Source organism: Polypterus senegalus, chromosome 1, assembly GCF_016835505.1.
Source record: "Polypterus senegalus isolate Bchr_013 chromosome 1, ASM1683550v1, whole genome shotgun sequence".
NCBI lineage: Eukaryota > Metazoa > Chordata > Cladistia > Polypteriformes > Polypteridae > Polypterus > Polypterus senegalus.
In genome coordinates, this window is record NC_053154.1 from 111,279,650 (window position 1) to 111,296,550 (window position 16,901).

The window sequence follows — 16,901 nt, forward strand, 5'->3', positions numbered from 1 at the left end:
TCCGGTTACTAAGCAAGGATCAGTTCTGGCTGCAAAAAGACTGGACTGGACAAATGTTCCATTCCAGCTTTACAAAGAAAACTAGAGGTGTGGGAATGCTCATACATAGAACAGTCTCATTTGTGGTATCAGATATAGTATCTGATCCAGAAGAGAGATATGTGATTGTCATGGGCAATTTATTTAACTGTAAAGTGATTTTGATAAATGTTTATGCACCCAATGTTGATGATAGGGAATTCATGCAAAATGTATTTACATCCATTTCCAATGTGAACACTCATAAAATTATAATGGCTGGGGACTTCAATTGTGTTTTAAATCCACTCTTAGATAGGTCTCCTGTCACAGGGGGGATGACATCTAACAATGCAAAGACAATTAAACAGTTTTTAACTGACCACAACTTACCAGACCTCTGGAGATTTCTAAACCCAAACTCAAGGACATATTCCTTCTACTCACCAGTACATCATTGCTATTCAAGAATTGATTATTTCTTTATAGATAATAATTTCTTGTCTACAATTAAATCTCCCAAGTACGATGCTATTGTGATTTACGACCATGCCCCTTTGATCTTGGAGCTAAAATCATTAGGCCCCATACACTCACCCCGCAGATGGCGTCCTAACCCACTTCTATTAGCAGATGAGAACTGTACAGAATTTATATCCAAACAAGAGAGACAAATACATCCTCAGAGGTCTCTTCAGGAATACTCTGGGAAACTATAAAGGTCTTCTTAAGAGGACAGATTATTTCATATCTTTCCCACAGAAATAAATTAGAAACCAATAAGGCATCAGAGCTAACCAATGTAATTACTAGAATAGATGAAGCGCATGCCAGGTATCATACAAGTGAGGCTCTTCATAGGAAAAGGCAGGCACTGCATGCAGAGCTCAACCTCTTAACAACTAAAGAAACTGAACAACTCATTTTTAAATCAACACATCATTATTATGAACACAGAGAGAAAGCTAATAAGCTCTAAGCTCAACAATTCCACAAGCAAGAAGTTCGCAATGCAATCCCAGCAATCACCAACACAAATGGAGATAAAATCATTGACCGTAAAAATATAATGCACTACTATAAATCCTTATATTCTACTGAGTTTAAAGAAGACAACACACAATCTAATGCATTTCTAGATACATTACAGATACCACAAATAGATACTTTTAGTGCAGAGGAACTGGATAAACCTTTGGCACTGCCAGAATATTACTAGATGCTATAAAGTCACTTTAAAGCAGGAAAGCAGCAGGCCCCGACGGCTACCCTGTAGAATTTTATAAGAAATTCTCCACTCAGCTAGCTCCCCTCTTATTAGCAACATTTACAGAAACTAGAGACAATCAAATTCTACCTCAAACTTTTCACCAAGCATTAATCACCGTCTTTCCTAAACAAAATAAGGACTTATTACAATGTGCAACATACAGACCAATTTCACTTCTGAATAATGATGTTAAGATACTCTCCAAAGTCCTAGCTAGAAGGATGGAGAAAGTGCTGCCTTCGGCAATATCACAAGATCAAAAATTAAAGGCCGACACTTAGCTTCCAATCTTCGACGCCTGTTTAATGTAATATATTCACCAGCAAAGTCAAACACCCCAGAGATATTATTATCGTTGGATGCAGAAAAAGCATTTGATATGATTGAATGGAACTACCTTTTTACTACATTAGAGAAATTTGGGTTTGGCCCGAATATTTGTGCATGGATCAAACTACTATATACCAATCCAGAAGCCTCAGTTTGTATTAACAACATTTGTTTAGACTACTTTAAACTAGAACGTGGTACCAGACAAGGATGCCCCTGCTATTTGCAATCGCCATTGAACCACTGGCAGTTCACTGTCGAAATGCTTATCAGATAAAGGGGATTATCAGAGAAGGACTTGAACAGAAAATTTCTCTATATGCAGATGATATGGTACTGTATATATCAGACCCACAAAATACTGTGCCTGCAGTCTTAACAGCACTTACAGAATTTCAAAAGATTTCTGGTCTCAGAATTAATTTGAATTTGAATTCTCAAGCATACAATATCAGATTAGACACCTTCCCTTTTATCATTGCAGATCAGTTTAAATACCTAGGGGTAAATATCACAAGTAAATATAAAGCTCTTTATCAACAAAATTTTGCCATCTGTGTGGAAGAAATTAAGCAAGACTTACACAGATGGTCAACCCTTCATCTCACTCTAGCTGGAAGAATTAACGTTGTTAAGATGAATATCCTTCCTAAGCTTCTCTTTTATTTCAAAACATTCCAATATACATCAATAAATCATTTTTTAAGCAATTAGATTCAACCATAACCTCACTTATTTGGATCTCAAAACATTCACGTATTCAAAGAGCAACCCTACAAAGACCAAAGGTAGAAGGAGGCATGGCTCTACCCAACTTTCAGTTTTATTACTGGGCAGCAAACATACAAGCTATAAAAACCTGGACACAAATAGATGAACATACACAGGCTTGGTCTGCAATAGAAATAAAATCCTGCAGTACTTCTTTATATTCCCTGCTTTGTGCCTCAATAAATGCAAGTTACTGCCAATATACTAATAACTCAACTGTGCTTCACTCACTCAGAATATGGAACCAATGTAGAAAGCATTTTAAGATGGAGAATCTGTTATCTGTGGCACCTCTGCATGATGAGAGCCACCTTTTTCAACCCTCACAAACATATGCAGTTTTTAATATCTGGAAAACATTTGGGATTAAATTGCTTAGAGATCTTTATATAGACAACATCTTTGCATCCTATGAACAATTACATTCCAAATTTAATATTCCAGCTACACGTTTCTTTCACTATCTTTAAATTAGGAACTTTGTTAAACAGAACCTGCCCGATTTCCCTCATTTCACACCTTCCTTCATGCTGGAAAAAATATTGCTCAGTTTGGAGGACTCAGACAGCATTTCTGCAATATATAAAATTATTTTACAGTCCCTCCCTTTCAAAGATCCAAGAGGACAATGGGAAAAAGATCTCTTAATCAATATATCAGAAAAGGAGTGGAAGGTAGCAATGCAGAGAATTCACTCAAGCTCCATATGCACAAAGCATACAATTATTCAACTCAAAATGATACATCGAGCACATCTGTCTCTCTTAAAACTGTCCAAAATGTTTCCAGGGCAAGAGCCAACCTGCGAACGCTGCAATCAAGTCCCAGCCTCACTGGGTCACATGTTCTGGGCCTGCACCAAATTAACACTATTCTGGACAAAAATTTTTAATTACCTTTCAGATAGCCTTGGACTCACAATCCCTCCTAACCCATTAACAGCTGTGTTTGGTGTTCTTCCAGAGGAGCTTAAAGTGGAGAAGGACAAACAAACTGTGATTGCATTCACTACACTCTTGGCACGCAGACTTATTTTGCTACACTGGAAGAATCCTAACTCTCCTCTTTTAAGTCAGTGGGTAACTGATGTTTTATACTATTTGAAATTGGACAAAATTAAATTCTCAGTTAGAGGATCTGTGCAGAACGTTTTCAAAACCTGGCAGGATCTAATCAATAATATTTTAGAATAAGCTCTTGAAGCACGGAGGTAATAATTCTCTTCTCTTTTTTTTTAATCTGCCTATTAAACTCATCAATTTATGTATTTTGACCAGCTTTAAGTTTTACTCCATTGGCCATGGGGGTTGGGTTGTTTTGTTTTCAATCCTATTTTTTGTAAAAATTGATCTACCTGTATGGAATGATTACATTAAAAATCAATAAATAAATAAAATAAAAAAATAAAAAGTGTTTGAAATAATGAATCACACAGGAAAGGTGCAGCTCCCCTAAACAATACAAGCATGGCATGGTTTTATAAACAAAACTGCAGCTGATCTGCATATACTGAGCCACAGGGCTTACAGCAAGGACTGCGTTGTGGTATACAGCTTCAACAGCACACATAGAGGCTGATTGTGTCACAAATCACACTTTTGGTGCAGGACTTCCCTAAGTTCTCCTGTGCTGAAAGAGTAACTTAGTTGTACAACTTACAATACACTGAGCATGGGTTAAGGTTTGTCGATACCTAAAAAGAGGATCTTTCTTCTCATGAACTAGGAAGACTCAAACAAGCCTTTACCCCAAAGACCTGCCTGCTCCCCTTTTCACTGGTCAGGCCTCATTTTTATTCATCGACTGTTCTGAAGTTTCACACTGTGTGTATACACGCATTAATTCTACATTCATGAGAATGCTTCCCAGAAGCGGTTTAATTAACTGACTGGGTGACTTTGCATGTGGCTTATGAGATTTTTTTCATGGTGTTTTAATATTGTTTGCTGTTGTACTACATTGCCCAAAAACTTCAACAGTTGAATCATAAAATTTCATACCTCTTTTCTGCATGAAAACAGCTTTCACTATAAAGTACAAAGGGTAAGCAAAATATTGTTTTTAGGTGGTGTATTCGTAAACTGTGCAAAAAAATAAAAAATAAAAGAAGGGGTTAAAAACATCATCAGTGGTCACCAGGAATCCAAAAGTAAGGGTGACAACTGTGATAATTTTCTTGTTTTTCATAAATCAGGTTAGTCAATTTGATGCTTTATTTATAAGTTTACTTTATCGGACTACACACAGCACCCTTTTTTCTGCTTGTCTCTGCGTTTGAGCCCTAAAGGACCCAGTATTTTTACTTCAATTCAAGTATTGCGTTAGGTTACTCATTACTTTCTAAAGTAATCAGACTACATAATGCATGTAACTTAATGTGTTAGCCTACCACTCTCAAGATTGTGTTGTTGAGTTTAACACTGTTAAGTTCACCTCATCAACATAAATTTAGAGACTTCTGAAATACTGAGACAGATAATTTCATCCAGGAATAATAATAATGTAATCGACCAAGCATTTGCCTCTGAAAATTTAGTTTGTGGATGCTTCTACACTTGGCTATTAAATGTGTGAGCGAAACAAATACATACATATATACACTGACAAAGGACTGTAAAACCTTGATTATCCGTCAGGGGTCAGGACCGAGGCTGTGACGGATAAGAGAAAAGACTGATAACAGAACAGCTACTTTAAAAATGACAAACAGATTAGTTTAGTAATAGTCGCATTTATTTACCAAAAAAAAAAACTATATTAACAAAATATAATATAGTATTAACAAAATTAATTAACTTATATAATATTGTAATGACCGGTGTAATAAGCACATACAACACAGAGGTACTGGAGTTTTCTACATTTTACTTGGAGTCTTCGTTCCATAACAAATGGTGCCCTGTCTTATACTCTGTTATCTGGGTTACAGAGCACATCTCCAAAACAATAAAAGAATGCTTTCCCTACTGATAATTACCTCCTGCCACTCATGTTCCGTCTTTTTCTATACCACAAACACTCCTGTTTATTGTCTCCTGACTCTACTTAAAACTTCCTTTCTGCCGTACCTTCCTTTTTCTCCTAACTTCTCCTGTCACTCATCTACCAAGCGGTGTGTCCAACCCTCACAGAACAGAAGCCCTTCACCCAGTCCTATAACTTACTCAGCATTCCACCCTATCTGCTTCTGCACAGCGCATCACAAGCTGCCAGCACGTCACAATATATTAAAAACAGAACAGAATTTAAAAAGAACATTACACTGCAGAAGAACATTAACATTAACACAAAATAACATTACCATCAGTGGTTTCCATTTTCAACCAGTTTTTTAATTTTATCAGCAACATGCTTTATATCATTCACTGTTGTTCTTCCTACTCCATAAACTGAAGAACTTTTGCCATTTCGTAAACATTTAATAATTTCAATTTTTTGTAACAATTCCAGCACCACGTGCATATGTTTATCTGCCATAACAATGTACAGTATTGTAGTTTAATTATAACAAAAGAGAAAAGCTACAAAATGCTATTAAAGTTGAAGGTATGTAACGGACACTGTGATTTCAAATTGCAGCAGGACATGTGGTGCTGGGCAATAACACTATACACTAGCAGAAGGGAGAGTTGTTCCAAAGTGCAGAGCCTGCAGTGTATCATGCAGCAGTATTAATAGGTAGACGGTGCCGTGCACATTGTTTTGGTGTTTTTTTTTTTCCCCTGACGGTTAATCAAGTGACAGATAATCAAGGTTTTACTGTATAAGGAAAATGCACAGACTACAATATCATTAACAGTAATCGGGTTAAGGGTTCATATGGCCAAATAGTTAGGCCATCCACAGCAGAATCTACTTCTGTTAACCAGGTTTCTCAGACGCCAATAACCCAGTTTCTGCAACTGAAATAAGAGTTTACATGGCATTTTAGAAACTAGGTTTTTGTGAATAACAGAGATATTGAGGCACACGCAAACATGCTCAGTGTCTTGCTGAAGAAAACTGAAGTTCAGTTAGTCACAGGCCCCCCTTCTCCAACAAACATCAATCAATGCCATTTTTGCATTCCTTGAACTGGAATCTGCTATGAAAGCAATTGAGTCAGCACAAGCCTCTTTAACAGCACTTTACAATGTTGCGTAGTTAAAAACGTAGCCTAAAGACAATATGTAGTCTAACTCATGTAAGTGCATTCGATTATCACTGTTTTTTGTAAATATGACTCATTGTTAAAAAAATATTTAATAAACAAAAATGTGATAATTGACACTTTTAATTGAAATTAATAAAATAAAAAAATAACTGACTCTTGGATAAATCATGTATACATTTTTAACTTGTTAACATACACTGAAAATTTCACAGACAAAACCATTCAAGTAAAAACAGTCACTGTGAAAAGGTAAAACTGAGTGTCTTAACTGGAAAAAGGAAAACCATTGAAAGGTAAAGAGAAACAATACACTTTAGACAAATCAAAGCAACCTGAGGATATATTTTCCATTCCAACAAAGTAAATACCAAAAAAAAATTGTTGGTCTTTAGTCTAATCGGCGTGGATTTTACTTGTTGGGCAATAGGAAGGAATTGTGTTATTCAAAGTTGCTTTAGACTGCATGCGCCGATTTCTTCAATGACCACAAACCACACTCGTTTCTTAAGTTTACTAGCTTGGACACTATCTGAGGTATTAAACGTTTTGACAGAATTAGATGAAACGGCTGCTTTAAAATCTTTAGAATAATATCTAAAGTACAAAACGGATAGTTTCCGTGTGGCAGCTATAAGCCAATTTAATTTATCTTTTCATTTAACTTTCTTTTTCATGCGAATTGAATTCCACAACGTATTATGCATGATGTGTAAAATGTAACATTAGAACACATGTGGTCACCAGTGATAATTCAGAGATGACACGTTTCGGAGACTTCAACTTGTTAAAAAGCTTTCTAAAGAATTGCTTTAAATGACGCCACTCTGGGACGAAATAAATGCCGTTACCACTGCAGGAGAAGGTCAGGTGTACTGTTTTGCCTTTTCCAGTTGTATGAACACAGTCGTGGAGAGCGTCAAAACTTGCAGATTAGTTAAGGTGGCCAATCCAGTTCAACTAGATAACAGATACGCCAGGAGGCCTTCGCGATGAGTGAAATGCAAACTAGATGTTATGAAAAAGTTTATTTTGGGATGATCAGTGTCGCATTTTCCTATTCAGCAACAGGTTATGAAATCAAAAATACCCGGGCGTCCCTCCAGAATAGATCGCGACTTTCTACTGCCAAATTACCCGAAGACAGCGAGTAACGCCTGTAAAGGAGAACCTTTCCGGGTACCTCCTGTTACACGCCGCGGACAGATGGACATGAAAATTGTTCGCTTACCATGCTGCTGGATTCATTGGAGTCAAAGTTTAATTGCCGAGATGTTTTGTGCGCTTGTCTTTCGCAGAAATTAACGTTTATTCAGCACAGTTGTCATAAACCTTCAAAAAGCGCATTGTCGGCGCTACCCAGAAGTCTCCAAACTGAAAGTCGCCTTGTCCCGCCCTCCTCATATACGTCACCAAGGTGAGTGGCGCGTGTACCTGTAGCGGGCTGGGTTAGCATTTCATCGGATCAGAAAGTTTGTACTTGTATTGAGCAGGGTTAGAACGCTACAGAACATTACTAAACTGAGAAGAAATAAAATATTTACTTCAGGAAATTACAACAAAGTGTTTACAATAAAGCCCGTCAAAGTTAATACAAATTCAAATTAAGTTTTTGGGTACTAAAAATTTTAGGCGGCTGCAGAAAACTCATTCAATTGAACTTCTTCATTTACTCTCCTTGGGTTGTAACCGAAGCTTTAACATTGCCATGATTTCTGGTACATTGTTCTCAAAAGTCTATTCACACTCTAATGATCTCCTGCGACGTTTTATTAAAAGGTAAGTTTTAGTAACTTTTAAAGAGTTACTGAATAAATAAAGAAAGAAATTCATCGTGATTTTTTTCCATTTTATGTGAATGAAGTCACGTAACTTATAGCTGATAAAAGAGACGGAATTGAATTAATTATAAAACATTTTTAAATAGGGCTCACTGTGGTTTGCTCTGCTGTCTTACAACTCATGTCCACGGGCTCTTAGCCCAGTTACTGTCATGTGGAGTTTGTACATTTTCTACATGACTCTTTAGGAATTCCTAATTCATGTGGCGGTTCTGTCAGAATATGCACAAGCTACTCCAACACTGAACTAGATATGCCAATTGGAAAAGGGATGGAATGATGAAGATATATATATATATATACAGTGGTGTGAAAAACTATTTGCCCCCTTCCTGCTTTCTTATTCTTTTGCATGTTTGTCACACAAAATGTTTCTGATCATCAAACACATTTAACCATTAGTCAAATATAACACAAGTAAACACAAAATGCAGTTTTTAAATGATGGTTTTTATTATTGGTTTATAAATAATGGTTTATAAATAATATAATCATGGCTGAACAGGCAGTGGAGGCATTGAATGCTGATTTTTGTCTGAACTAATTTATTAATCAGATTTTAATGTTTGCTTTTAATTTAATTCTTTACTAAGTAGGGTCTTAGTTTTCCTCTTAGCTGTTTCATTTAGGAATATACTGCATAGTGTCGGATTCTGTATGAACCTTAGATGTACATTAAAATCTAACAGACTCATTCAATTTCATTTTTGTGCTTCATATCAAGTCAGTTTGATTCAAATCCTTTTAAAATAAGTTAATGAAAGATCAACAGACACAGGTGTAACTAACAATGTATCTAGGCAGTCACCTATTCTGTGTCATTAGCAACTGTTCATCATCAAGTCCACCCATACATTTCGGGAACCAGTGTAATCCAATTTCAAAGTTGTGTTGGAGATACAGAATTTTAAGGCAACATTGGTCTCCAAGTTGTGCAATGTACCGGATCATTGCAGGACACAGTAACTCACAATGGGACAATTTAACATCACCGTCTAAACTTTTTATTTCCTTTTCAAAGCTGCATAGGACTGGAGTTTATCTTGGCAGCACTAGCCACAAGGTAGGAATCAATTCCGGATAGGATGCCAGTTTACCATTAGGCATGTCTTATTTTTAAAAGCTGAAAGAAATACCCATTTCAACAATGGGTTACCATTGAACCATACCAGAATCTCAGATTTTGTGGTGCTGGGAGTTAGTAGAAATCTGCACTCACTCAGGTTTTTACAGAACTCAACTCCTAACACATCTTACATGCATATTAGCAATCTGCGCTAAAAGAATTATCAATGCAGGTTTGATGAATTAAATCCTAACTAATTTGTTCTTCTTCAAAAAACCGGTAGTAGACACTACAAAAAGAGATTTATGTTTGAAAATTCTTAAAAACACCCCTACCATTGAATCTGCCATTATAAATGGAGTTATTGCTGATGATCACTATAGTTTGAAATGGGAGACAAAAATCTTACAAAAATGTTAACGTACAGTATGTAATTCCACCAAAAGGAAGTTTTAATTGAAGTAAGTACTGGTCTATTTTTCTGGTTAATTCACTGCAAGAATCTTCTCTTTATTTCTTTAGTAAGAGATTTTATTTGAAATGGCACAAACTGAAATTACCTGTCAGGAGGAAAAGGGGATTGTGGGCTTAGACTGAACTGAACACTAAAACTCTCCCACCTGGCAGTGGTGCTGTTAGAATTATGTTTTTGGACTTCTCTAGCACCTTCAACACCATCCAACCTCTGCTCCTTAGAGATAAGCTGACTGAGATGGGAGTAGACTCACACCTGGTGGCATGGATTGTGGACTATCTTACAGACAGACCTCAATATGTGCATCTTGGGAACTGCAGGTCTGACATTGTGGTCAGCAACACAGGAGCGCTGCAGGGGACTGTACTTTCTCTGGTCCTGTTCAGCCTATATACATCAGACTTCCAATATGACTCGGAGTCCTGTAACGTGCAAAAGTTCGCTGACGACACTACTATCATGGGCTGCATCAGGAGTGGGCAGGAAGTGGAGTACAGGAAGCTAATCAAGGACTTTGTTAAATGGTGCGACTCAAACCACTTACACCTGAATACCAGCAAGACCAAGAGCTGGTGGTGGATTTTAGGAGGCCCAGGCCCCTCATGGACCCTGTGATCATCAGAGGTGACTGTGTGCAGAGGGTGCAGACCTATAAATATCTGGGAGTGCAGCTAGATGACAAATTGGACTGGACTGCCAATACTGATGCTCTATGTAAGAAAGGTCAGAGCCGACTATACTTCCTTAGAAGGTTGGTGTCCTTCAACATCTGCAATAAGATGCTGCAGATGTTCTACCAGACGGTTGTGGCGAGTGCCCTCTTCTACACGGTGGTGTGCTGGGGAGGAAGCATAAAGATGAAAGACGCCTCACGCCTGGACAAACTTGTTAAGAAGGCAGACTCTATTGTAGGAGTAAAGTTGGACAGTTTAACATCTGTGGCAGAGTGACGGGCATTAAGCAAACTCCTGTCAATCATGAAGAATCCACTGCATCCACTGAACAGTGTCATTTCCAGGCAGAGGAGTAGCTTCAGTGACAGACTTTTGTCACTGTCTTGCTCCACTGACAGACCGTTCCTCCCCCCACACTATGCGACTCTTCAATTCCACCCGGGAGAGTAAATGCTAACATTACTCAAATTATTGTCTGCTTTTACATGCATTTTTATTACTCTTTAATTTTTTTTTTTTTGTATCAGTATACTGCTGCTGGATTATTTGAATTTCCCCTTGGGATTAATAAAGTTTAATAAAGAATCTATCTATTTAAACACAGCAATATGCACGTTGAGTCAAAAATAGGGAGTAACATTAAAGACCATATTAATTTGGGTGATTAATATTTTGGATTCCTCCAATACAGATAATACTTGTCATGCTATTCATTTCATTCCTACAGCAGCCACTCATCATATTTAAAAGTATTGCTTCTCTTCTACACCATCATTATAATTTTGCTTTATAAGAACTTGCAAAATTATAGCACAAAATTGCAGCTATATAGGTTGTAATTTTGGTTCACATATTAATTATATAATGTATGATTTGTTGCACAGTTTTTGTTGCAGTGCAGATATTGTGCACTCATACGGTTATGTAGAGCTGTAAGATGAATGGCTGCCTCATTCATGGTTGGTTCATGCCTGGTGTTACTGGGATAGGCTCTGGTCCACTAGGATCCTGGATGTAATCAAGCTGGATTGAGAATGTGGTTATTTTATATATGGTTGTAAAAACAACAATAAATATTTTTCAGCTATGATGCATGCCAAACTTCATTGATTTCTTCATTCATTCACTATCTATTGCAGAATCCACAACTGCCAGATTCTGTCCTGCCTGCAAAAGGCAGGAGCCAACACTGGATGCTGGTGAGCAGACTTAAATTCATGCTGATTATATATATATATTTATATATCACAGAAAGAAATAATATGCAAGCACCAGCAAGGGGCACAATCAAATCACAGTCTAAGCAAGTTAGGTGTTCAGATTGTAAAATGGAGCAATTAGCAAAAGTACTAAGGCAGGAAGCAACAGTTTCTCAGAAGAAAGGAGAACCACAATATTATCAGCAAACAAACCAAATCATTTAAAAAAGAGAAGTGGATATCATTTACATAAAGATTTCATTATTTTCAATATTTTGTTGAAAAAACTGTACACCCACTATTTTTTGATTTTTGAATAGGACATTTTTAAAATAGTGTGTTTTATCTCTTTAACATTGCAGCAGTATTTTCTACACTACAGAAGCAGGTACACTATATGTACAAAAGTATTGGGACACACCTCATAATTATTGAATTCAGGAGTGTCAATCAGACCCATTGCCACAAGTGTGTAAAATCAATAATTTAGCCATGTAGTCTCCATTTACAAACATTTGTGAAACAAAATGGGTCATTCTGAAGAGTTCAGTGACTTCAAGCGTGGTACTGTGATAGGATGCCACCTTTGCAATAAAACAGTTTGTCAAATTTCATTGCTGCTGACTATTCCATAATCAACCCTTAGTGGTATTATTGGAAAGTGGAATCATTTGGGAACAACAGCAACTCAGCTACGAAGGAGAAGACCACATGACGTCACAGAGTGGGGTCAACAACTGCTAAGGTGCATGCTGCATAAAAGTCACCAACACTCTGCTGATTGCATAGCTGAAGAGTTCCAAACTTCCACTGCCATTAATGTAAGCACAAAAACTTCATGGAATGGGTTTCCATGGCTGAGCAGCTGCATGCAAGCCTCACATCACTATGTCCAATGTCAAGCACTGGATGGAGTGGTGTAAAACACACTGGGACTGTGGAGCAGTGAATACATGTTCTCTAGAGTTACAAATCACGCTTCTCTGTTTGGCACTCAAATGGGCAAGTCTAGGTTTGGTGGATCCTAGGAGAACGTCACCTGCCTGGCTGTACTGTGCCAACTGTGAAGTTTGGTGGAGGTAGGATAATGGTGTGGAGCTGTTTATCAGGGCTTGGGCTAGGCCCCTTACTTCCAGGGAAGGTAAATCTTAATGCTTCAGCATGCAAAGATGTTTTGGACAACACTTTGTGGAAACAGTTTGGGGAAGGCCCTTTTCTATTCCCACATGACTGTGCCCAGTGCACAAATCAAGGCCTATAAAGGCACAGCTGGATGAGTTTGGTGTAGAAGAACTTGACTGGCTCACCCACACCTTTGAACACTTTTGAGATGAACTGGAACAGAGCTTGTGGGCCTCCAACATCAGTGCCTGACCTCATAAATGCTCAACAGAATGAATGGGCACAAATTCCCAAAGAAACACTCCATAATCTTGTAGAAAGCCTTCCAAGTAAAGTGGAATCTGTTACTGCTGCAAAGGGGGGACCAACTCCATATCAAAGTCTATGTATTTGAATACAATGTCATTAAAGTCCCTGTTGGTGTAATAGTCAGACATCCCAATACTTTTGTCCATATAGTGCATGACAAATACTGCCACAAACAAAAAGCTGTTATAAGCAACTGGGTCAAGATTATAGTGTGAGCATTTTTCAGTGTAGTTTTGGAAAAATTCAATGACCTAATTGCCCAAGAGAACAAATATCCATCAATATCACTCTGCGAATGTGTGTATATAGGAATGAATGATATATATTTTTTGATTATGTTACAAAGAATTGCTTAAAGTTGAAAAAATGTATGACTCATTCCTACCCTGTAGCTTCCAAATAATTGCAGACACTGAGGCAGAGACTAGCTAGACATTAGACAGAGAATACATATCAGGAGGAAGGGAGGATCAAGAAACTAGCAGATTGATATGAATAAAGCCGCATCTTCAGGCTTGAGGATACATGTAGCAAGTACTTAATATATATATAGTTAGTATATAACAGCTATTGGCATTTAGTTAGCCACTTCTTATTAACATATGAGGGCTTAATTATTTAATCTGGGTATCCAGTTTGCCCTGAGCAAACTTAGTACTTAATTTTCCTGTGCAAATGGATAACACTAAACGTGACAGCTTAAAAAGTTGCTGAGCAAATATCCAAATACTATTTTTTGATGGACATTTTTTTTTCAGCTTGGAATTGGCTGCAGTTTAAATTAGGCTATTAAATTATATATATAGAATGCAATAAGAATATATCTATTTCAAATTAATGTGTGCCACTTAAAAGGCATTTATTCTTACCTGATCCAGTAAAATACTAATGGAGTTTGCAAATTTAAATTTATGAGAAAAAAAAACTGTACTTTGCTTAATACAAGTCAATTTTATAAGGTGACTATGGCGAGAAGCTTGTGATTAAATGAGGACCAAGCTGAAGAGAATTAACACATGGTGGTGTTGGTTTAGGTACCTAGAAACAGTATTTTTTTTCCTCAGTGAACGTTTTTCCCCCATATACTCATATTTGTCTTCATTGTTCCAAGATATGCACGATGTCAGGATAACTGTTGACTCTAACTTGGTCCAGTGAGCTGTAAAGAACGAGTGTGCCTTTCACGTGACTGGTGCTATGGCCAAGGTCAGTTTCTGTTGTTGTGAGTAAACAGGTTTAAATACTGATGTCATTAAGGATTCAATTCCTCTTTACTAGGTAAATATCACAATCAAATCAACCATAACTAGGAGATAAAGTTTAAATAAATTGCATTAATCAGCACATAAGTGCTTATATTCATGAATGAACCCCTGCTCCAGTGCAAGTTAGTAAGAAAACTAATACATAGGTACTATTTTCCAGTAAGGTCTTCATTTTCAATCTAGTATAATTTTCTTGGTATTGTACAAATGTGGCCTCGCATCTTCAGAAGACTGGGTTCAGCTCTTGGCTTAGTCACTACCTGTGTACAGTTTGCATGTTCTCCCTGTGTGTCCACAAGTTTTTCCTGAGGTACCAAATCTCAGACAAGCAGGACAGTTTGACTGATGCATACAGAGTGGTCAATGTAGGAGTTAATGCGAGTATTAATGTCCTCTACAATGAACTGGCATTCCATCCAATGTTTTGTTCCTGGAATGCTGGAATGAGTTTCACCGCCAAGGACCCGGCGAAGGAATAAACAAGTTCAGGAAAAAAAAAGAATTAAGGCCTCCAAATTTAATGTTTTTGAAGTGTACAATGTATGACCATATCAAATTGACCAGCATAACTCTCTCACATTTTTTAGCCTGTTTTTCATCATTTGGCAAATAATTTGACAATAAGTATAACCCAAAAAAATCAAGGTGATCATTACATTGCCAAAATTAAGAAAAGGAGTCTATAAACTTTTGTTGTTCCAAAATAAATATAAATCTAATGTTTCAGAAGTAAAACTGAATTGTATAATTTTGACTGTCCTCAAACCTTACAAGTGCTTAGTCAAATATCGAACACTTTCTCCTTACAAAAGACTGAATACACCTTCAGATATTCCCCTAACATACTATTCATAATGGCTTTAGCTTTCCAGAGTGCTGCTAAGTAAATGTTAATAAACATATTTGTGCACCAGTAAATCAGAAACTGAGGTTAAAAGACATAAATGATAAAATCTCAACAGATTAATAATAGAATGAAAAACATCCAGAAACTCTATATACTTTAAAAACCAAACATCTACAATACATTAAAACAATAACTAGATTAAGCTGGTCAAGTAAGTCAAATATTCTCTTATTGTTATTTCATTTGATCCTATTTTGAACGTTTTTTAATGTTTTACAGAATGTCTCAAACAATAGTGATTTAATGCAAAATAAAAATAATACGATAAAGAATAAATGTGGTTTATGTTGGAACTTTCTTTGCATCAATACTTTTTTGTGTGTGGGGAGAGGAATATGAAAGGACATAAGTGCTTATTTGTGTATCTCCCCTTCAGTTTTGTACTTACTGCACAACAATATTACAGTTTCATCAGGCTATGGCCTTTCCGTCTTCAATTCTGTAATTTAAAAGCAAAACTCTGAACTTATGAACATATTCGGCCTATAGTGGCAGTAAGCATGTTTTTATTTTACATTAGTTGTCTTAAAATGATCCGTCTTATCCCAAATGTGTTCTTTCCTATAGCCCACAAGGGAATTCTATAAATTTCTCCTCAATCAGCAACATCCTATAACAAAAATCCTATAACAAAGAGGATTCTTTTTCTCCATTAGGCCATATTCAACAAATATTAATTAGTACCTATCACAGTTCAAGAACTTATTTTTTTTCTTATTGTTACTAGATCTTTCTTATATTACTGTTTAACAGTTTTCTTTAGGTTGAATACAACTCCTGGCACCAATGTGTGTAAACTGACGTACAGTAAGCAGAGACAAATGCAGCACATCCGGGCATCAGAGCAGGTCTTGAAACACAGGTTCACACAGCAGATTAGCATCTCTCTTACTCTTTCAGTATATAATTTTACATGTAAAGTTTTTTTGAAATTCCAATAATTTTCCAGAATAAAAAGATAAGGCTGGAATTAAGTGCTTCTTCAGCTAAAGCAACTGTGGGATGTGAAGTTCAGTGGGAAGAGAAGCCAGTGGCTATGCTGCAGCCAGTTAACTGTGTCATGTCCCAGATCTGAAAATAGAAAAAAGAATAAAAAACAAACACAAAATGTTTTTTAAAAACTACATATTTTAGTAACAAGTTTAACTACAAAATATAATAAAACTGTCAGCCTCCACGGTTAGCTTGTTTGTATATTTGTGCATGTATGCACTTATGATTACGGAGTTGGTTTTAGATGAAACTTCTTCTGGATCAAGACAGGTAAATAAAATATAATAATGTACTCACTGCAAATCAGAAAATGAAAATTAGCAGAGACATTAGGAAACCTAAAGCATATAAAACTTAGCAGTTACTGGTGTGAAGAAAAAATATTGTTAGGAAACATTTTAACATGCACACTTACTTCTACAAACAAGAGTTAAACTACATATTTATTACTTTTCTTTGTGACTGATATTTTATAGTTATAGACAGCATGGACCTGATCTGTGACAATATT

General features: G+C 36.6%; 2 protein-coding genes across 3 annotated transcripts in view; both read right to left on the reverse strand.

The window, feature by feature from the left end:
- Positions 1 to 7,942, reverse strand: part of ap1s3a (adaptor related protein complex 1 subunit sigma 3a) — a 42,817-nt gene extending 34,875 nt beyond the window's left edge. The window contains exon 1 of one of the 2 annotated variants that reach the window (XM_039756042.1): positions 7,771 to 7,942. In XM_039756042.1, the coding sequence (XP_039611976.1) occupies positions 7,771 to 7,773 (3 nt within the window). In that variant the 5' untranslated portion in view covers positions 7,774 to 7,942. The remainder of the gene's footprint in view (positions 1 to 7,770) is intronic. The other variant, XM_039756033.1, reaches the window with a different exon arrangement.
- A 7,050-nt stretch (positions 7,943 to 14,992) lies between these two features.
- The window catches only part of wdfy1 (WD repeat and FYVE domain containing 1), a 65,465-nt gene continuing 63,556 nt past the window's right edge, over positions 14,993 to 16,901 (reverse strand). The window contains exon 12 of the mRNA XM_039756055.1: positions 14,993 to 16,468. Within this exon, the coding sequence (XP_039611989.1) occupies positions 16,409 to 16,468 (60 nt within the window). The 3' untranslated portion in view covers positions 14,993 to 16,408. The remainder of the gene's footprint in view (positions 16,469 to 16,901) is intronic.